The 22,936-nt window shown below is 37.5% G+C and overlaps 1 protein-coding gene across 1 annotated transcript in view; it reads left to right on the forward strand.

Moving 5' to 3' along the window:
• LOC110577498 (phospholipid-transporting ATPase ABCA3-like) overlaps positions 1-22,936 on the forward strand; it is a 172,571-nt gene that overhangs the window by 24,066 nt on the left and 125,569 nt on the right. Inside the window, exons 8-11 of the mRNA XM_044915268.1 lie at positions 8,091-8,264; positions 10,535-10,716; positions 15,277-15,411; positions 22,514-22,660. Of these exons, the coding sequence (XP_044771203.1) occupies positions 8,091-8,264; positions 10,535-10,716; positions 15,277-15,411; positions 22,514-22,660 (638 nt within the window). The remainder of the gene's footprint in view (positions 1-8,090; positions 8,265-10,534; positions 10,717-15,276; positions 15,412-22,513; positions 22,661-22,936) is intronic.

Consider the following 22,936-nt stretch of genomic DNA (forward strand, 5'->3'; position numbering starts at 1 on the left):
GCGCCAGGGTCCCACCGGTGAACTGCAACCCCCAGGGTGGAAACCCCGAGCGGCGAGTGGTGGAGTTGCGCGCACGCGAACTGCAGTCCCAGGACGGAACCCCAAGTGGCGGAGTCGCGCGCGCACTCTGGGAGCGGCTGGCAATTTTAGAAGCACAAAGGGCAGAGAGGTACCCCAACCTGGAGGCAGGACTGGGAGCGCTGCAGAGGGACGCACAACCCAGGACACTGCAGTTTATAGCAGAACGGACAGAAACGGAGACAGTGTGGCCTGGAGAGCTCACTGAAGAACAGACTGAGGTCTCTCTGCTCTGAGGCAGAGGATTGGAAACGGTCTCTTCTGCTCTGACTCGCGGAAGAGACGCGGAAAGCCGCCAGGGAAAGGCGCCAGAGAACAAAAGCCCCAAAGACTGATTCCCAGTGAGCCGATACCCCGCCGCAGGGGCGCAGGGCAACTCCACCCAAACAGGGTTGCCTGAGTAACAGCGCAGCAGGCCCCTCCCGCAGAAGACAGGCTGGGAAAACGAGGCCAGCAACCCTAAGGTCCCTAGAAAACAGGTGCATCTTGCTTGGGTTCTGGTCAATAATTTGGATTCTATACATTCCCTCAAACACCCATCAACAGAATGACTAGGAGGAGGAACCCCCAAAACAGAAAAGACTCAGAGATTATGACTTATGCTGCAGATTTACAAATGGATGCAGATAAAACCAAGATGTCAGAGATGGAATTCAGGCTAGCAATTGTGAAGACAATGGCTAGAATGGAGAAATCAATTAATGGCAACATAGAGTCTCTAAGGGCAGAAATAAAAGGGGAATTGGCAGAACTTAAAAATGCTATCAATGAGATCCAATCCAATCTAGATAATCTAACAGCTAGGGTAGCTGAGACAGAAGAGAGAATAAGCGATCTGGAAGACAGTATAATAGATAAAAAGGGAAAAGAGGAGGCCAGGGAAAAACAACTCAGAATTCATGAAAATAGAATCAGAGAAATAAGTGACACCATGAGGTGTTCCAATGTCAGAATAATTGGAATCCCGGAGGGAGTGGAGAGAGAGAGAGGGCTAGAAGATGTATTTGAGTAAATTGTAGCTGAGAACTTCCCTAATCTGGGGAATGAAACAAACATTCGAGTCCTAGAGGCAGAGAGGACCCCTCCTAAGATCAAGGAAAACAGGCCAACACCCCGGCATGTAATAGTAAAACTTGCAAATCTTAGAACCAAGGAAACCATCTTTTTTTTTTTTTTAAAGAGTTTATTTATTTATTTGACAGAGAGAGAGGCAGCGAGAGAGGGAACACAAGCAAGGGGAGTGTGAGAGGGAGAAGCAGGCTTCCTGCGGAGCAGGGAGCCCGATGCGGGGTTCGATCCCAGGACCCTGGGATCATGACCTGAGCTGAAGGCAGACGCTTAACGACTGAGCCACCCAGGCGCCCCCCAAGGAAACCATCTTAAGGGCAGTTAGGGGGAAGAGAATCCTTACGTACAGAGGGAAGAACATCAGAATAACGTCAGACCTATCCACAGAGACCTGGCAAGCCAGAAAGGCCTGGCAAGAATATTCAGGGTACTAAATGAGAAGAACATGCAGCCAAGAATACTTTATCCAGCAAGGCTTTCATTTAGAATGGATGGAGAGATGCAGAGCTTCCACGACCGGCAGAAGTTGAAAGAATATGTGACCACTAAGCTGGCCCTGTAAGAAATATTAAGGGGGGTTCTATAAAAGGAGAAAGACCCCAAGAGTGATCTACAACAGAAATTTACAGGGACAATCTATAAAAGCAACGTCTTCACAGGCAACATGATGACAATTAATTCATATCTTTCAATAATCACTCTCAACGTGAATGGCCTAAATGCTCCCATAAAATGGCACAGGGTTGCAGACTGGATAAAAAGACAGGACCCACCCATATGCTGTCTACAAGAGACTCATTTTGAACCTAAAGATACATCCAGACTGAAAGTGAAGGGATGGAGATCTATCTTCCAAGCCAGCGGACCTCAAAGGAAAGCTGGGGTAGCAATTCTTATATCAGACAAATTAGATTTTAAACTAAAATCTGTAATTAGAGACACAGAAGGACACTGTATCATTCTTAAAGGGTCTATCCAACAAGAAGATCTAACAATTGTAAATATCTATGCCCCCAACATGGGAGCAGCCATCTACATAAGCCAACTGTTAACCAAAATAAAGAGTCATATTGATAACAATATGTTAATTGTAGGAGACCTCAATACTCCACTCTCAGCAATGGACAGGTCATCTAAGCAGAAAATCAACAAGGAAACAGGAGCTTTGAATGATACACTGCACCAGATGGACCTCACAGATATATACAGAACATTCCACCCTAAAACAACAGAATACTCATTCTTTTCAAGCGCACATGGAACTTTCTCCAGAATAGACCACATACTGGGTCACAAATCAGGTCTCAACCGATACCAAAAGATTGAGATTATTCCCTGCATATTCTCAGACCACAATGTTTTAAAACTGGAACTCAATCACAAGAAAAAATTTGGCAGAAATTCAAACACTTGGAAGCTAAAGACCACTCAGCTCAAGAGTGTATGGGTCAACCAGGAAATCAAAGAAGAACTTAAACAATTCATGGAAATCAATGAGAACGAAAACACATCGGTCCAAAACCTATGGGATACTGCAAAGGCAGTCCTAAGGGGGAAATACATAGCCATCCAAGCCTCACTCAAAAAAATAGAAAAATCCCGAATTCACCAACGAACTCTACTCCTTAAAGAACTAGTGAAAAAGCAACAAACGATGCCTAAGCCACGCATTAGAAGAGAAATAATTAAGATTAGAGCAGAGATCAATGAATTAGAAACCAGAAACACAGTAGATCAGATCAACAAAACTAGAAGTTGGTTCTTTGAAAGAATTAATAAGATCGATAAACCACTGGCCAGACTTATCCAAAAGAAAAGAGAAAGGACCCAAATTAATAAAATTATGAATGAAAGGGGAGAGATCATGACTAACAAAAAGGAAATAGAAACAATTATTAGAAATTATTATCAACAACTATATGCCAATAAACTGAGCAATCTGGATGAAATGGAGGCCTTCCTGGAAACCTATAAGCTGCCAAGACTGAAACAGGAGGAAATTGACAACCTGAATAGGCCAATAACCAGTAACGAGATTGAAGCAGTGATCAAAAACCTCCCAAAAAACAAGAGTCCAGGGCCTGATGGATTCCCTGGGGAATTCTACCAAACATTCAAAGAAGAAATAATACCTATTCTACTGAAGCTGTTTCAAAAAATAGAAACAGAAGGAAAACTTCCAAACTCATTCTATGAGGCCAGCATTACCTTAATCCCGAAACCAGGCAAAGACCCCATCCAAAAGGAGAATTTCAGACTGATATCCCTGATGAATATGGATTCCAAAATCCTCAACAAAATCCTAGCTAATAGGATCCAACAATACATTAAAAGGATCATCCACCACGACCAAGTGGGATTTATCCCCGGGATGCAAGGGTGGTTCAACATTCACAAATCAATCATTGTGATAGAACACATCAATAAGAGGAGGGAGAAGAACCACATGGTCTCTCAATTGATGCAGAAAAAGCATTTGACAAAATACAACATCCTTTCCTGATTAAAACTCTCCAGAGTGTAGGGATAGAGGGAACATTCCTCAAGCTCATAAAATCCATCTATGAAAAACCCACAGCGAATATCATCCTCAATGGGGAAAAGCTGAGAGCCTTTCCCTTAAGAACAGGAACACGTCAAGGGTGCCCACTCTCACCACTGTTCTTCAACATAGTACTAGAAGTCCTAGCAACAGCAATCAGACAACAAAAAGAAGTAAAAGGTATTCAAATTGGCAAAGAAGAAGTCTAACTCTCTCTTTTTGCAGACGACATGATACTTTATGTGGAAAACCCAAAAGACTCCACTCCCAAATTACTAGAACTCATACAGCAATGCAGTAATGTGGCAGGATACAAAATCAATGCACAGAAATCAGTTGCTTTCTTATACACTAACAACGCAACTGTAGAAAGAGAAATTAAAGGAACAATTCCATTTACAATAGCACCAAAAACCATAAGATACCTCGGAATAAACCTAACCAAAGAGGTAAAGGATCTATACTCTAGGAACTACAGAACACTCATGAAAGAAATTGAAGAAGACACAAAAAGATGGAAAAATATTCCATGCTCATTGAGCAGAAGAATAAACATTGTTAAAATGTCTATGCTACCCAGAGCAATCTATACCTTCAGTGCCATCCTGATCAAAATTCCAATGACATTTTTCAAAGTGCTGGAACAAACAATCCTAAAATTTGTATGGAATCAGAAAAGACCCCGAATTGCCAAGGAGATGTTGAAAAAGAAAAAGCTGGGGGCATCACGTTGCCCGATTTCAAGCTATACTACAAAGCAGTGATCACCAAGACAGCATGGTACTGGCACAAAAACAGACATATAGACCAATGGAACAGAATAGAGAACCCAGATATGGACCCTCAACTCTACGGTCAAATAATCTTTGACAAAGCAGGAAAAAACATGCAATGGAAAAAAGTCTCTTCAATAAATGGTGCTGGGAAAATTGGACAGCCACATGCAGAAGAATGAAACTCAACCATTCTCTAACACCATTCACAAAGATAAACTCAAAGTGGATGAAAGACCTCAATGTGAGACAGGAATCCATCAAAATCCTAGAAGAGAACACAGGCAGTAACCTCTTTGACATTGGCCACAGCAACTTCTTTCAAGATACATCTCCAAAAGCTAGTGAAACAAAAGCAAAAATGAACTTTTGGGACTCATCAAGATAAAAAGCTTCTGCGCAGCAAAGGAAACAGTCAACAAAACAAAGAGGCAACCCACAGAATGGGAGAAGATATTTGCAAATGACACTACAGATAAAGGGCTGGTATCCAAAATCTATAAAGAACTTCTCAAACTCAACACCCAAAAAACAAATAATCAAGTCAAAAAGTGGGCAGAAGAGATGAACAGACACTTCTCTGAAGAAGACATACAAATGGCTAACAGACACATGAAAAAATGTTCATCATCATTAGCCATCAGGGAAATCCAAATCAAAACCACACTGATATACCACCTTACACCAATTAGAATGGCAAAAATGGACAGGGAAAGAAACAACAAATGTTAAAGAGGTTGTGGAGAAAGGGGAACCCTCTTACACTGTTGGTGGGAATGCAAGTTGGTACAGCCACTTTGGAAAACAGTGTGGAGGTTCCTCAAAATTTTAAAAATAGAGCTACCCTATGACCCAGCAATTGCACTCCTGGGTATTTACCCCAAAGACACAGATGTAGTGAAAAGAAGGGCCATATGCACCCCAGTGTTCATAGCAGCAATGTCCGCAGTAGCCAAACTGTGGAAAGAGCCGAGATGCCCTTCAACAGATGAATGGATAAAGAAGATGTGGTCCATATATACAATGGAATATTACTTAGCCATCAGAAAAGATGAATACCCAACTTTTACATCAACATGGATGGGACTGGAGGAGATTATGCTAAGCGAAATAAGTCAAGCAGAGAAAGTCAATTATCATATGGTTTCATTTATTTGTGGAACATAAGGAATAACATAGAGGGCATTAGGAGAAGGAAGGGAAAAATGGGGGGGGGAATTGGAGGGAGAGATGAACCATGAGAGACTATGGACTCTGAGAAACAAACAGGGTTTTAGAGGGGAGGGGGGAGGGGGGATTGGTTAGCCCGGTGATGGGTATTAAGGAGGGCACGTACTGCATGGAGCACTGGGTGTAATACGAAAACAATGGATCGTGGATCACCACATCAAAAACTAATGATGTATTGTATGGTAATACATAATAAAATTAAAAACTACAAAAAACTACAAAAAAAAGTAATAATAAGTAAAGAGGGCAGAGGGAAACTTTGGGAGGTGATAGATATGTTTATAGCATAGATTGATGTATTCACAAGTATTCAGAGGTATACACCTATCTCCAGACTCATCAAGTTGTTTACATTATGTACAGCTCTTTATATGTCAGTTATACCTCAATAAAGTGATTTAAAGAAAGAAAAAGACAGTTTATATCATTGTAATTTGAATGTTTCTTATGTTTGCCTTATTAACTTTATTTTTTTGTTTCAAGTTTTTAAATTCTAGTTAGTTAACATATAGTGTAATATTGGTTTCAGAAGTAGAATTTGGTGATTCATCACTTATATATAACAGCCCCTGCTCATCACAGCAAGTGCCCTTCTTAATACCGATCATCCATTTAGCCCATCCACAACCCACCTCCCTCCATCAACCCTCAGTTTTTTCTCTATAGTTAAGAGTCTCTTATGATGATTTGCCTCCCTCTCTTTTTTTTCCCCCTTCCCCTGTGTTCATCTGTTTTGTTTCTTAATTCCACATATGAGTGAAGTCATATGGTATTGGCTTTCTCTGACTTGTTTCATTTAGTAGTTCCATCCATATCATTGCATAGGGCAAGATTTCATTCTTTTTGATTGCTAAGTAATATTCCACTATTTGTGTGTGTGTGTGTGTGTGTGTGTGTGTGTGTGTGTACACACCACATCTTCTTTATCCATTCATCAGTCAGTAGACATTTGGGCTCTTTCCATAGTTTAGCTATTGTTGATAATGCTGCTATGAACAGTTCATGTACCCCTCTGAATCTGTATTTTTGTATCCTTTGGGTAAATACCTAATAGTACAATTGCTGGGTTGTAGGATAGTTCTATTTTTAACTTTTTGAGGAACCTCCATACTGTTGTCTGAAGTGGCTGCACCAGTTTTCATTCCCACCGACAGTGTGAGAGGGTTTCCCTTTCTCCATATCCTTGCCTACATCTGTTGTTGTTTGCTGTGCCATTAATTTTAGCCATTCTGACAGGTGTGAGGTGGTTTCTCATCATGGTTTTGATTTGTATTTCCCTGATGCTGAGTGATGTTGAGCATCTTTTCATGTGTTGTTAGCCATCTGGATGTCTTCTTTGGACAAATGTCTATTCATGACTTCTGCCCATTTCTTAACTGGATTATTTGTTTTTTGGGTGTGGAATTTGGTAAGTTCTTTATAGATCTTAGATACTAATCGTTTATCAGATATGTTGTTTACAAATATCTTCTCCCATTCCATAGGTTGCCTTTGAATTTTGTTTCCTTCAACATGCAGAAGCCTTTTGTCTTGATGAAGTCCTAATAGTTCATTTTTGCTTTTGTTTCCCTTGTCTCCAGCAATATGTCTAGCAAGTAGTTGCTATGGCCCAGGTCAAAGAGGTTACTGCCTGTGTTCTCCTCTAGGATTTCAATGGTTTCCTGTCTCACATTGAGGTCTTTCATCCATTTTGAATTTGTTTTTGTATACGGTTTGAGAAAGTGGTCTAGTTTCATTCTTCTGCATGTGGCTGTCCAGTTTTCCCAACACCATTTGTTGAAGAGAGTGTCTTTTTTTTCCATTGGATAGTCTTTCATGCTTTGTCGAAGATTAGTTGACCATGATTTGAGTGTTTTTACTTTCTTCATCAATGTTGATTTTATGTCGTCTCAGTGATAATCTTAACAAGAATTCTTTTTCTAGCCTATAGAATCCTATGCTTATGGACCTAACCACATCCAACTCTCAGTAGTTAGCAATTTATTCAACTGTTCTTTATTTTGGGCATCATGATTTAGATTGGAAGCATATGTTTAAAACTTCATAAAGAGCTTTTTATTCTACCCAATGCTTCAAACTCTGGAAACCCTAATAATTATTAATAATTTTAATAATGATGTGCATTTATAATTTCTCAAGCCAAGTGCTCATGAATAAATCTTTGTTTAAATGATTGTAAATATCCTATACATTAACTGTTAATTAATTCATTTATTTAACACGTATTCAGGGAGCACATACTGTGTGCCAGACATTGGTGATACAAGGATGAAAAAGAAAGACAAATACTCTTCCCTCATAGAGCTTACATTCTATTCCCTATACTATAGTAGAAAAAGTTATTCATTATTTTGCATATTGCTTTAGAGTGAGTGACCTTATAATTTCCTTATTTTCAGTCCGTTTAGCTGCTTCTGCTGGAAGTCTCCTATATTTTGCCAGTTTCTTTCCATTTAATACCATTACTCAATTCTACGGGCAGATGACCCTCACCAAGAAGGTGGCTGCCTGTCTCAGCTCAAATGTTGCATTGGCACTGGGGATTAGATGTCTGCTCAAGTTGGAATTAAGACGTAAGTGTTTGCCCTGCAAATTTTGCCTTTGCTGTTTGATTCCTTGAAAGGTGGAATTGAGACAGCGTGGGTGGGACAGTGGGTAAGGAAGTAAGAAAATCTCATACAAATTATTTATCCCTAGATTTGTTTATTTTTTGTAAAGGCAGTTATGTGAACTAAAAAATATCTGAGTTGTGAAAAATTAGAAGTTCCCCATTGCTCCACAATAAGCCGCCAGTTATACTCTCAAATAAAGTAGTTTTAAACCTATTCTACTACTTATTTTATTTACTTAATAATATGTTAGACCTTTTCTCACATAGAGAAATGCTAATTATTTACACAGTTGTTTAATATTCCATTTTGAAGAGGTACTATAATTCATTAGTTCTCTAGCAATGTATATTTAAGTGGTTTCCAATTTTTTGCTGTCACCATAATAGTACACATATATTTGCTCAAACAGTATGCATACTAATGTAAATAATTTTTTCAATATAAAAATACTATCTTAAAAGATATTCATAGCTTAGTTTTTATTGCTATTGCTATTGTAATAACAGTAAGCACAGAGTAGATACTTTTGTTGGTTTTGAGCTAAGAACCTAATTTTATTTATTTTCCATATGAAAATCAAGCTATTACTATCATTTATTGGATAGTTTGTTGATCTCTACTGGTTTCAAATTCTACCTTTGTTTTATGTCAAGTTTCCATATATGCATGCATCTGTTTCTGGTGATTTTTTCCATTCTTTTGATCTCTTTTATTCTATTTTTGTTTCAGTACTACAATGATTTTGCTCATAGCTTTATAACAAGTCTTAATATGTTACTCTTATCCCCAGAACTTGTTCTTTATTCTTGTCACTTTGCTTTCCACTTGAACTTTAGGATCGCTTTATCAAAATCTGTGAAAAACCTTACAGGATTTAGTGGGAATTTCATTACATTTACTCATTAATGAAGATGATTAAGGTGAACAAAAACCTACGCCTAATGAATAGCCAGTCAGAAGAATATACATATGATTTCTGTATGAATACTTACATTGTTCTTTCTTTATACATGAAACATTAAAATTCACTGGAATTTATCTAGATGTGGGATTTTCATTGGCTTAGTCTGCAACAGGATGTATACTTTTTAGTTTCCTAATTGAATTATTTTTTATTGGGTCAGTTTATTTAGTTATTGTTTTCTGTATTATTTTCTCTTTCATGAACTCCTGTTGTGTTCTGGGTGGGAGGATTTCTGAAGGTACAGCAGACTTCCTAAAATTTGCATTCTACCTTTTTTGTTGTTTTTGTTTCTAATTTGTTGTTCACTGCCTCTCAAAATGCCTTTCATTTTGATAATTTTTAATTCTAAATACTTTTTCTTAAATTATTACTTTTTTATAGCTTTTTCAAAGTCACAGTGTTGATAAATATTCTCATGGTGCTCATCTATAGGAAAGGGAGGCTGAAGCTGAAGAAAGGGCAAGTTTCATTACCCATATTCACGAAATGTCTTCTCTGAATTATGAGTTCACTGCAAGCCTCCATGCTTTTTCAGTTGTGCTACACTCTGTCTAGAAATAGAAGAAATAGAACAAAGGATAACTCTTTATGGATGACTTTCTTTTTCCTTTCTATCAGAACTTTATTTTATTTATTTATTTATTTATTTATTTATTTATTTATTTATTTGAGAGAGTGTGTGTGTGTGCATGTGTGTGAGCAGGGGAAGAAGAGCAGAGGAAGAGGGAGAGAGAGAATCTCAAGCAGGCTCCACACCCAGCACGGAACCCAATGCGGGGCTTGATCTCATGACCCTGAGATCATGACCTGAGCCAAAATCAAGAGTTTGACACTTAACCAACTGAGCTACCCAGGTGCCCCAGACCTATATTTAAGCAAAACCTCTTTTTATTCTGCTCTATGGTTAGCATCCATCTTAGTGCTGTTGAATATTTTTCCAGATTTGTGTACCCTGATGGTAGTTTAAATGTGAATTTAGTATGAAGGGAGAGAAAAATGGATCTAATAGGCTTGCTCTTTTCTTGCCTTTTTTGTTATTATTTTTCATTCATTGACCTTGTCTCAGTCATTCCTATTTATTTTTGTAGATTCTGAAGGGAGGTCAGAAGAACCCAGTATTATTACATATTCCATCATTTTCTTAGATGACTTAAATAATAAGGGTATTAACATATAGGTAATTCACAGTGACAGGATTTAGAGTATCAACCTTTTTCCTTTGCTGTTTCACAGAGCTGTCATCTAAGGTATCTCCTTTTTATTTCAGAAATTGGTATTAGATGGGATAACATTTGGACACCAGTCAACCTTGAGGATAATCTCATGTTTGGCTATATTTTGTTAATGCTTTTACTTGATGCTTTCTTATATGGCCTTGTGACCTGGTATACAGAAACTGTCTTTCCAGGGTGGTATGGCGTGCCCCAACCATGGTACTTTTTTCTTATGGTGAGTACTAATGCTGCTGTTATTGCAAAAAGCCATAGTCCTTATGAGCCTATTTCATATAATATTTATATTCAAATCAAAAGGTCAGATGCAGAATCATTTTCCTGTGCATACCAGCCATATGAAAATGCTAGCCATTTCTTGATCTCTTAAAGCCTTCCATATACACAAATGCACAATATCTGTGGATAAGACACTGAAACCCCATACATTTAAAAACTGTGAGTAATAGAACTCTTCTTCAGCCACATGGTACATAGTGGATTAGATTAGAGGATAAACTTGAAGGTCTGCAGAAGTTGTTCCCAGGTCAATAATATGTGATGATTTCTTAGATCCTAGTGAGTAGAGGATTGGGTATTTCCCGTATCTCTGTTCCCACGATCTGTTTACTTTCAAGGACTAGACCAGTTTACTTAGAGTGGAAGAGCTTCTGCTGTATAGTACAAAGAAAGTATTCTGAGTGTGATAAAATGCATTGGCTGTGACTTCATTGCTGAGTAATTCCATTTTGTCCCTACTTCCTGAACACTAACATTTCAAAACGATTTTTGCTTCTAAATCCTAGAGATATAAATCATACATAATTTTGCTGCAAAGTTCAATCCCTTAAAGTATGCAATAGCCACAGAGTAAACCAAGCCAAAGTGTTTTCAGGTTCTTATAGTATCTCATTTCTTTTTTCACATTAAAATGTTTAATTCCAATGAAATTCATATATTAAAATTAACCATTTGAAGTGGGGAAAAAAAGTGGAATTTAGTACGTTTACAATGTACTTGCACATATCTAGTTCCAAAATATTTATTACCCAAAAATAAAACCTTATACCCATTAAGAAGTCACATCCCATTTTTCCCTATCCCAAGCCCCTAGCAACCACTAATCAGCTTTCTTTTTCTATGGACTTACTATTCTGGATGTTTCATATAAATAGAATCATAAAATATGTGACTATCTGGCTTCTTTCACTTAACATAATGTTTTTAAAGTTTATCCATTAATATGTATCAGCACTTCATTCTTTTTGATTACTGAATAATATTCCATTGTATGTATATAGGGCAATTCCTTTATCAACCTGTAGTTAGAAATGTAGGACATCTTTTGGCTGTTTGAATAGTGCTCCTATGAATATTTGTTTATAAGTATTTGGTTGAGTACCTGTTTCAATTCGTTTGGGAATATACCTAGGTGTAGAATTGCTAGTACTTAGGATAATTCTGTTTCATGTTTTCAGGAACCACTATACTGTTTTCTGCAGTGACTGCACCATTTGTACATTCCCACAAGCAATGTACCAGTGTTCCAGTTTCTCCACAGCCTCAAAACCCTTGTTATTCTTTTCCCTTTATTATAGCCATCCTCGTGGGTATAAAGTGGTCTCATGGTTTTGATAAGCATTTCCCTAATAACTAATCATGTTGAGATATTTGCATGGGCTTTTTTGTTGGCCATTGTACAGAAATGTCTATTCAAGCTCTGTGACTTTTTTTTATATATATATTCTGGACAGTAGAGCCTTATCAGATACATGATTTGCAAATATTTTATTCCATTCTCTGGGTTATCTTTTCACCCTCTTCATAGTACTCTTTCATGATCTTTAAAACACTGTGTTTTCTTCTAAGAATTTGATGATTTAAAAAAAGAATTTGATGGTTTTATCTGTTAAATTTAGATCACTGATCAATTTTGAGTTGATTTTTATATAGTATGAGGTAGGGATTCAACTTCACTCTTTTGAATGTGGATATCCTTTTGTCCCAATACCATTCTTTGAAAAGACTATTCTTTCCCCCATTGAATGGTCTTAGCACCCTTGTTGAAAATCAGTTGGCCATAAACGTATGGTTTCATCTTTGGATCCTCAATTTTATTCCATTGGCCTATATGTCTATTCTTATGTCAATGCCACACTGTTTGATTACTATAGTTTTATAGTAAGTTTTGAAATCTGAAGGTGTGAGTCATCCAGCTTTTTCTCTTCCTTTTCAAGACTGTTTTGGCTATTAGGGGGTCCTGGAAGTTCCATAAGAACTTGAGAATCAGCTTTTCTATATCTGTAAAAGTAACCATTAGAATATTTATAGTAATTACAATGAATCTATTGATTGCTTTAAGTAGTATTGCTGTATTAAAAATACTGTCTTTCACAGGGTTTGGAATTTATTTGGAAGGGTTAGAGAGAGGGAAAATGAGGCAGGAAAGGAAAGCAGCCAGAAAAGAGCATGTCAGCACTGTGGGCCCCTGGAGCCCAGTGATGAAGGGAACTCTGGGAATCAGAGCAGAGCACACAGTGATGATCTCAGAATCATCCCCCCTGCCCAAAAAATGTCTTTCAGTCCATGAACTTTATTTTTCTTTTTTAACTTTCTATTTATATAGTCTAAATTCTTTCATTGAGGTTTTATAGTTTCAGTGTGTGAGTCGTTCACCTCTCTGGTTAACTTTGTTCCTAAGTACTTTACTCTTTTGGATGTTATTGTAAATAGAATTGTTAGAATCAAATTTTCTTAGAGCTACCATATGATCCAGCAATTGCACCACTGGGTATTTACCCCAAAGATACAAATGTAGGGATCTGAAGGGGTACGTGCACCCTGATGTTTATAGCAGCAATGTCCACAATAGCCAAACTGTGGAAAGAGACAAGATGTCCATCGACAGATGAATGGATAAAGAAGAGGTGGTATATATATACAATGGAATATTATGCAGCCATCAAAAGGAATGAGATCTTGCCATTTGCAACGACGTGGATGGAACTGGAGGGTGTTATGCTAAGCGAAATAAGTCAATCAGAGAAAGACATGTATCATATGACCTCACTGATAGGAGGAATTCTTAATCTCAGGAAACAAACTGAGGGTTGCTGGAGTGGGGGTGGGGTGGGAGGGATGCGGTGGCTGGGTGATAGACACTGGAGAGGGTATGTGCTCTGGTAAGCGCTGTGAATTGTGCAAGACTGTTGAATCACAGATCTGTACCTCTGAAACAAATAATGCAATATATGTTAAGAAAAAAAAGAAGAAGATAGAAGGAGGGGAAGAATGAAGGGGGGGAAATTGGAGGGGTAGACGAACCATGAGAGACGATGGACTCTGAAAAACAAACTGAGGGTTCTAGAGGGAAGGAGGGAGGGGGGATGGGTTAGCTTGGTGACAGGTAAAGGGCATGTTTTGCATGGAGCACTGGGTGTTATGCACAAACAATCATGGAACACTACAAAAACTAATGATGTAATGTATGGTGATTAACATAACAAAAAATTTTTAAAAAAATAGAATCGAATTTTCTTTTTGTATTGTTCATAGCTGGTATATACAAACACAATTGATGTATACCTGTTGATCTTGTACCCTGCATCTTTGCTGAATTTATTAGCTCTAGTAGTATATGTAGGGGAGGGTTCTCTAGGCACTTCAATATGTAGAATCATGTTATCTTCAAATACAGTTTTACTTCTTTCTTTCCAGTTTAGAATAGCAAGGATGAAGGCAGGTATCCTTGTCTTATTCCTGATTAGAGGAAAAGCTTAAGTCTTTCACTATTGAGTATGACGTTGGTTGTGAGTTTTTTCATGAATTCCCTAATGAATTTTGGGGCACCTAGGTTGCTCAGTCGTTAAGCATCTGCTTTCGGCTCAGGTCATGATCCCAGGGTCCTGGGATCAAGCCCCGCATCAGGCTCCCTGCTCAGCGGGAAGCCTGCTTCTCCTTCTCCCACTCACCCTGCTTGTGTTCCCTTTCTCGCTGTGTCTCTCTCTGTCAAATAAAATATTTTTTTAAAAATTCCCTAATGGGGGCGCCTGGGTGGCTCAGTCAGTTAAGCAGCTGCCTTCGGCTCAGGTCATGATCCTGGAGTCCCGCATCGGGCTCCCTGCTCGGCAGGGAGTCTGCTTCTCCCTCTGACCCTCCCCTCTCTCATGCTCTCTGTCTCATTCTCTCTCTCAAATAAATAAATAAAATCTTTAAAAAAAAATTCCCTAATGAACTCAAGAAACTGTTCCTCGTTTTCCATGTGTTTTTATCATGAAACACTTTGTCAGAGGCTTTATTTGCGTCAGTTGAAATGATCATGTCCCGTTTGTTCTATTAATGTGATATATTTCATTGATTGGTTTTTGTATGTTAAACCACCCTGCATTCCTAGGATAAATCCCACTTTGCCATGATGAATATTCCTTTTGATATGCTATTAGATTTAGTTTACAAGTATTTTTTGAAGATTTTAAAATCTATATTAGTAAGGGATATTGGTCTGTAGTTTATTTTCCTTGTGATGTTTTTGACTTTGGCATTTGCCTTTCAAGTAATGCTGAGCTCATAGAATGAGTTAGGAAGTGTTCCTTTCTCTGACTTTTTGGAAGGCTTGGAGAACAATTTTTAATTCTTGTTTAAATGTTTGGTACCAGTGAAGATATCTGGTCCTGCACTTTTCTTTGTAGGCAGGTTTGGATTACTAAGTCAGTCACTTTATTCATTATAGATCTGTTCAGATGGAATGCTTTATTTCTGAAAGCTCATCTTGGTAATTACATTTTGGCTTTCTTTGTAGCGCTCATACTGGTTTGGTGAACCAAAAGTTAGGAAAAAAGAAGAAATGAAAAGCTGTGGGGAAACTCTAAACAAGTATTTTGAGGCTGAACCTACTAGTTTGGTGGCAGATATCCAGATCAAACATTTGCACAAGGTATTTGTTTCAAAGGTCTCTTTTTCCTGCAAAGACTGAAAGCCATATACTGTGCCCTGGGTTTGTAACTGGCCATTTTTAGAAAACAAATAGGATGCTTAATAATGAATGTGTCATAATCAGTATAATTCTAATTTAAGTGACATTCAAAAAATGTATAGATATATCTTTACAATATAGTATTTACTTCATTCATTATGCTTCTAATCTCTGATAGGCTTGGCAACAAGTGATGTTTCAATGTTATAATAAATTCTGTGAAGAAAATAAAGTTGATACAGTAGTAACATCTGAGTGTAAGTGGAGAGGATGACACTAAATGTAGTTAAAGGGAAATCTCTCTGAGGAAATGACCTTTGAGCTGAGATCTGAAGAATGAGTAGAGCTAATTTTTTGAAAGCTAAGTAAGAGAAGAATACCCACAGTAGGCAAATAGCAAATTCAACGAACCTGAGGTGAGAAAGATCTTCATGTGTTTGAGGAACAAAAAGAAGACCAATATATTTGGAGGCAAAAGAATGATAGTAAATGGCTTCATTGGGAAGCCATTGACTGGTTCAAAGCACTAGAGGAATGTAATATATGTGTTTTAAAGATCATTTTGGCTACAGTATGGAAAACAGGGTATTGAAGGGTGGGGAGTTGAGAATGAGAAGAGTGGGAAAAAAGACTGGATGGTACTTTTTTAAGAAATAAGAATTGGATAAGGGTTGTGGAAGTATATATAAAGAGAAATGGACAGATCCAAGAGATTTCCAACAGAACTGAGAATACTGGGGATGGGTGGACATTGAAGGAAGAGGAGTAAACTAGAATAATTCCTAGAATGACAAACTAGACTAGGATGTTAAAAACAGCAAGTCTGTTATTTACCAAGTTGTAGTAGATTTCCTTGAATAAATGTTTCTTCATTTGCTGTATTCCCTTACGACAATTCCTGAAGATTATACGTGATTTTTTGTTGTTTTGTTTTTTAATTTTCACAGCTTTTCTTGTTTCACTGGGAAGTAGGTCTGTGGACCCACTTTTCATGCTGATTTCCCAGAAGTGAAATTGTGTATCATCCATTTTTATGGAATGACTTTTCTTCAATTTGGTTTAGAATTTTTTTACTTAGGTTAATGATGGATATTGGTCTGTTGCTTTCATTTTTTTGTAAGTCATTTTTCTAGTTTTGATATCGGGATAATACTAGCCTCATAGAGTGAGTTGGGAAGTATTTCCTCTTTACTTTTCCAGAAGAGCTTTTGTACAACTTGTATTATTTAGTTTGCAATTACTTGGAGATTTTCCAGAGATCTTTTTGTTACTAATTTCTAATTTAATTCTGATTCTGGTAAGAGAAGATACTTTGTATGACAAATCCTTTTAAATTTATTGATTCTTGTTTTATGGCTCAATCAGTCATCTGTCTAACTACATATTACATGCAGACTTGAAAATAATGTGTAATCTGCTGTTGATTCCTGGGCTGATACATAAATGTTAATTAAGTTAGTTGGTAGTTTATCAAATATTCTATATCCTTAATTATTCTAAATATTCTAACAATTATTGAAAGAAAAATATTGAAGTCTTTAAAAATAACTGCATTTTTCTATTTTTCTCTCCAGCTTTTTGGCAACATATTTTTGAATCTGTTATTGGGTGCATAAATGTTTAGGAGAATTATGTCTTCTTGAAAAGTTGATCCCTTTATCATTATAAAATGATACACTTTATCCTTAGCAATATTCTTCTCTTAAATGTACTTTGACTGATGTTACTATAGCCACACCACTTATCTTTTTTCTTGTTAATGAATTCTATTTTAATGTATAACATTAAGATTTATAAGGTATCAGTTTTATTCCAATGCAAATAGTAAATTCAAACATTTTCCTGGATGTTTCCATAGTTTATCATATTTGAAAAAACAGTATCAACTAGGCAATATCCATATGTTTTTTAAACTACTCTATTGAAGTTTGATTAACATACAAAATGCTGAGTTCCAGTCCAAGATGGTGACGTGCCATCTTGGTACGAAGAGCCTGGACTCATCTTCTCCACAAACACAACAAATCTATGCCTATTTATAGAGCATTTCCTCCTGAAGAAGAACTGAAGGCTGACGGAACAGCTTCTGCAAACAAAAGGGAGAACACATAGAGAATGACAAACAAGATAAACACCACTCCTTTAAGTTTAGGAGAAGTAGCTGAGATAGAAAATGTAAAAAAGAGCCACTCAGGGTTGGAGACTACAATAACTGAAATGAAAACTACACTAGAGAGAATCAACAGTAGATTAAAACATGCAAAAGAATGAATCAGTGATTGGGAAGACAGGGTAATAGAAAGCACCCAAGCTAAACAGCAAAAAGAATTTTTTTTTTAAATATGAAGATAGGTTAAGTTATCTCTTGGACAATATCAAGTGAACAAACATTCAACATTGCAGGCATCCCAGAAGGAGAAGAGAGAAACAAAGAGAAAACTTCCTTGAAGAAATAATAACTGAAAACTTTCCTAACCAGGGGAAGAAAACATACATCCAAGTTCAGGAAACAGAGAATTCCAAACAAGATGAACTCAAGAAGGTCCACATCATGATACACAATAATTCAAATATCAGAGATAACACAATTCCAAACTTCAGGTTCTCAGCTCGGGGATGCCATAAACCATGATCCGTGGCACAGTCGGGCCACTGTTCTTCGAGCAGGGACCCAACAAGTAGCAGATCCAGGGACTCCCCTTCCTCGCCCAGGAGGAGCGGCATGGGAGCGCACCACCAGAATCTGCTAGGTTTGGAGACTCCAAATGGAGTAATGTACCAGAAACAGAAATGCTCGGTCACAGGCCGGGTGAGCACGGAGTGTAGCCAGAGACCAGGGAGACAGGAGTGATTGACTGCTTTTCTCTGAGGGCTCATTGAGGAGTGGGGCCCCAAGTTCTCAGCTCCTCGGGGCCAGAGATTGGAGGCCGCCATTTTCATTCTTGTCCTCCAAAGCTATATGGAAAGCATTCAGGGAACAAAAGCTACTGAGAGCAAACCTGAGCAGATTACTTAGCCTGGCCCCTGGCAAGGACGGTGCAGTTCCACCTTGGGTAAGGACACCTGAGAATCACTGCAACATGCCCCTCCCCCAGAAGACCAGCAAGAACATCCAGCCAAGACCAAGTTTACTGATCAATGAGAACTTCAAAATTCCAGCACTAGGGGAATACAACACATAGAATTCATGGCTTTTTCCCCATGATTCTTTAGTCTTTCAAAGTTAATTTTTTTAACTTTTTTTTTCTATACTTTTTAAAATTTTTCTTCTTTCCTTTTTCAGCCAACATCTTATCAATTCCTTTTTTTTAAATCTTTTTTAATTTTCATTTTTATAGTCATATTCTACCCCTTCATTGTATTTAACCTTATTTTTTGTATATAAATAAGTTTTTCTTTCTTTAAAATTTTGAAAGGCAGTTTCTTCTAACAGACCAAAATACATCCAAAATCTAATGTGTGGCTCTGTTCTATTCACCAGCCTGATCATATTCTTTTTTTTTTTTTCCCCCAGTTTCAGGTCTCTTCTGATTTGTTTAGTGTATATTTTTCTGGGGTTGTTGTTACCCTTTTGGCATTTTGTTCTCTCATCTGTTCTTCTCTGGACAAAATTACAAAATGGAAAAACTGACCTCAAAAAAAAAAAAAAGAAAAAGAACAAGAGACAGTACCAACTGCCAGGGACCTAATCAATACGGACATTAGTAAGATGTCAGAACTAGAGTTCAGAATGATGATTATAAAGATACTAGCTAGGCTTGAAAAAAGCATAGAAAATACTAGAGAATTCCTTTCTGGAGAAATAAAAGAACTAAAATCTAACCAGGTCAAAATCAAAAAGGCTATTAATGAGGTACAATAAAAAATGGAGGCTCTAACTGCTAGGATAAATGAGGCAGAAGAGAGAATTAGTGATATAGAAGACCAAATGATGGAGAATAAAGAAGCTGAGAAAAAGATAAACAACTACTGGATCACGAGGGCAGAATTTGAGAGAGATAAGTGATACCATAAGATGAAACAATATTAGAATAATTGGGATATCAGAAGAAGAAGAAAGAAAGGGAGGAGCAGAAGGTATATTGGAGCAAATTATAGCAGAGAACTTCCCTAATTTGGGGAGGGAAACAGGCATCAAAATCCAGGAGGCACAGAGAAAACCCCTCAAAATCAATAAAAATAGGTCAACACCCCAACATCTAATAGTAAAACTTACAAGTCTCAGAGACAAAGAGAAAATCCTGAAAGCAGCTTGGGAAAGGTGGTCTGTAACCTACAATGGTAGAAACATTAGATTGGCAGCAAACCTATCCACAGAGACCTGGCAAACCAGAAAGGACTGGCATGATGTATTCAGAGCACCAAACGAGAAAAATATGCAGCCAGTCCAGCTAGGCTGTCATTGAAAATAGGAGGGATAAAAAGCTTCCAGGACAAACAAAAACTAAAAGTATTTGCAAACACCAAACCAGTCCTACAAGAAATATTGAAAGGGGTCCTCTAAGCAAAGAAAGAGCCTAAAAGTAACATAGACCAGAAAGGAACAGAGACAATGTATAGTAACAGTCACCTTACAGGCAATACAATGGCACTAAATTCATATCTTTCAGTAGTTACCCTGAATGTAAATGGGCTAAATGCCCCAATCAAAAGACACAGGGTATCAGATTGGATAAAAAAAACAAGACCCATCAATATGCTGCCTGCAAGAGACTCATTTTAGACCTAAAGACACTTCCAGATTTAAAGTAAGGGGCTGAAAAACCATTTACCATGCTAATGGACACCAAAAGAAAGCTGGGGTGGCAATCCTTATATCAGACAAATTAGGTTTTAAACCAAGGACAATAATAAGAGATGAGGAAGGATACTGTATCATACTTAAGGGGTCTATCCCTCAAGAACATCTAACAATTTTAAATATCTATGCCCTTAACATGGGAGCAGACAATTATATAAGCCAATTAATAACAAAAGCAAAGAAACACATTGACAACAATACAATAATAGTAGGGGATTTTAACACCCCCCTCACTGAAATGGACAGATCATCTAAGGAAAAGATCAACAGAGAAATAAAGGCTTTAAATGACACACTGGACCAGATGGACTTCACAGATATATTCAGAACATTCCATCCCAAAGCAACAGATTACACATTCTTCTCTAGTGCACATGGAAAATTCTCCAGAATAGATCATATCCTGGGACACAAATCAGGTCTCAACCAGTACCAAAAGATTGGGATCATTCCCTGCATATTTTCAGACCACAATGCTTTGAAACTAGAACTCAATCACAAGAGGAAAGTTGGAAAGAACTCAAATACATGGAGGCTAAAGAGCATCCTACTAAAGAATGAATGGGTCTGGGGTGCCTGGGTGGCTCAGTCGGTTAAGCGGCTGCCTTCAGCTCAGGTCATGATCCCAGGGTCCTGGGATCGAACCCAGTGTCGGGCTCCCTGCTCAGTGGAGAGTCTGCTTCTCCCTCTCGCTCTGCCTGCCTCTCTGCCTACTTGTGCTCTCTCTCTAGCTCTCTGTCAAATAAATAAATAAAATCTTTTTTAAAAAAATTTTTTTTAAATTAAAAAAATGAATGGGTCAACCAGGAAATTAAAGAAGAATTTAAAAAATTAATGGAAACAAATGAAAATGAAAACACAACTGTTCAAAATCTTTGGGATGCAGCAAAGGCAGTCCTAAGAGGAAAGTATATAGCAATACAAGCCTTTCTCAAGAAACAAGAAAGGTCTCAAATAGACAACCTAACCCTACACCTAAAGGAACTGGAGAAAGAACAGCAAATAAAGCAGGAGATGAGAAATAATAAAGATCAGAGCAGAAATCAATGAAATAGAAACCAAAAGAACAGTAGAACAGGTCAATGAAACTAGGAGCTGGTTCTTTGAAAGAATTAATAGGATTGATAAACCCCTGACCAGACTTATCAAAAAAAAAGGAGAAAGGACCCAAATAAATAAAATCATGAATGAAAGAGGAGAGATAACAACGAACACCAAAGAAATACAGACAATTATAAGAACATATTATGAGCAACTATATGCCAGCAAATCAGACAATCTAGAAGAAATGGATGCTTTCCTAGAGAAGTATAAACTACCAAAACTGAACCAGGAAGAAATAGAAAACCTGAACAGACCCAAAACCAGTAAGGAAATTGAAGCAGTCATCAAAAATCTCCCAACAAACAAGAGCCCAGGGCCAGATGGCTTCCCAGGGGAATTCTACCAAACATTTAAAGAAGAATTAATACCTATTCTTCTGAAACTGTTCCAAAAAATAGAAATGGAAGGAAAACTTCCAAACTCATTTTATGAGGCCAGCATTACCTTGATCCCAAAACCAAAGACCCCAAAGACCCCAACAAAAAGGAGAATGCTCTTGTGAATCACCAAACTTCTGGCTGAAATCATGGCATCAGTTTTTCTCATTAGTGGCAACTTCTATGAAGTTTTCTAGCTCTTACTACAATTGAATAAGCCCAGAATTACTATATTACACTCTATATTATACATAGAATATAGAGAGGCCTCCATTTCCCTACCAATTTTGCCTAACATACAAACTCAGTGCACCTACACTAGTGCACCTAGAGAGGCCTCCATTTCCCTACCAATTTTGCCTAACATACAAACTCAGTGCACCTACAAATGTTCATTGTTCACAACATTATGTTTTTTTCACAAGTTTGATAGTATAATGTTTCTTCTCTTTTTTTTTTTTACTTCTTTGTTGTAGTTGACACATAGTGTTACATTAGTTTCAGGTGGACAATATAGTTATTTGACAAGTCTGTATGTTATGCTGTGCTCACCACCAGCATAGCTACCATCTGTCACCCTGCAATGCTATTATAGTACCACTGACCATGTTCTGTGTGCTGTACCTTTTATGCCCATGACTTGTTATTGCATAACTGGAAACCTGTACCTCCTACCTTCACCTGTTTTATAATGTTGTTTCTTCTAAGGATAGAGTATAGTGTTTTTTCTTTCATAAGTGATAGTGACAGATAACAAGTTATCCTTTCTTTTATCTCACAGGAATTTGGTGACAAAGTAGTAGTAAACAACATGTCTTTGAATTTATATAAGGGGCAAATCACTATTCTTCTAGGACAAAATGGGGCAGGAAAAACTACAGCCTTGTCTCTTCTCATAGGTATGTATTCGGCTCTGTTTAGAGCAGAAGTCAGGTTCCTTCTAAGGCTTCAAACCAATCAGAGCTTGTGGTATTGAGTATATTGTCATTTCAGTGTTGCAGTTTTTATTACACTTTAATTATTTACAATCAAGATGCTCTTGGTAATGTAATAAATTCATTTATTCAGTGAAAATATTTATATGCCTATTCTTTTCATAGGAATTGGTAATACAGTGGTGATTACAGGGTTGTTACGCTCAATTTTGTATACTGGTGGAAATATAGGAAAGAAACTTGAAACTTAACATCATAAGTATGAAAGG

The sequence above is a fragment of the Neomonachus schauinslandi genome, chromosome 5, assembly GCF_002201575.2.
Source record: "Neomonachus schauinslandi chromosome 5, ASM220157v2, whole genome shotgun sequence".
In the NCBI taxonomy this organism is placed as follows: Eukaryota; Metazoa; Chordata; class Mammalia; order Carnivora; family Phocidae; genus Neomonachus; species Neomonachus schauinslandi.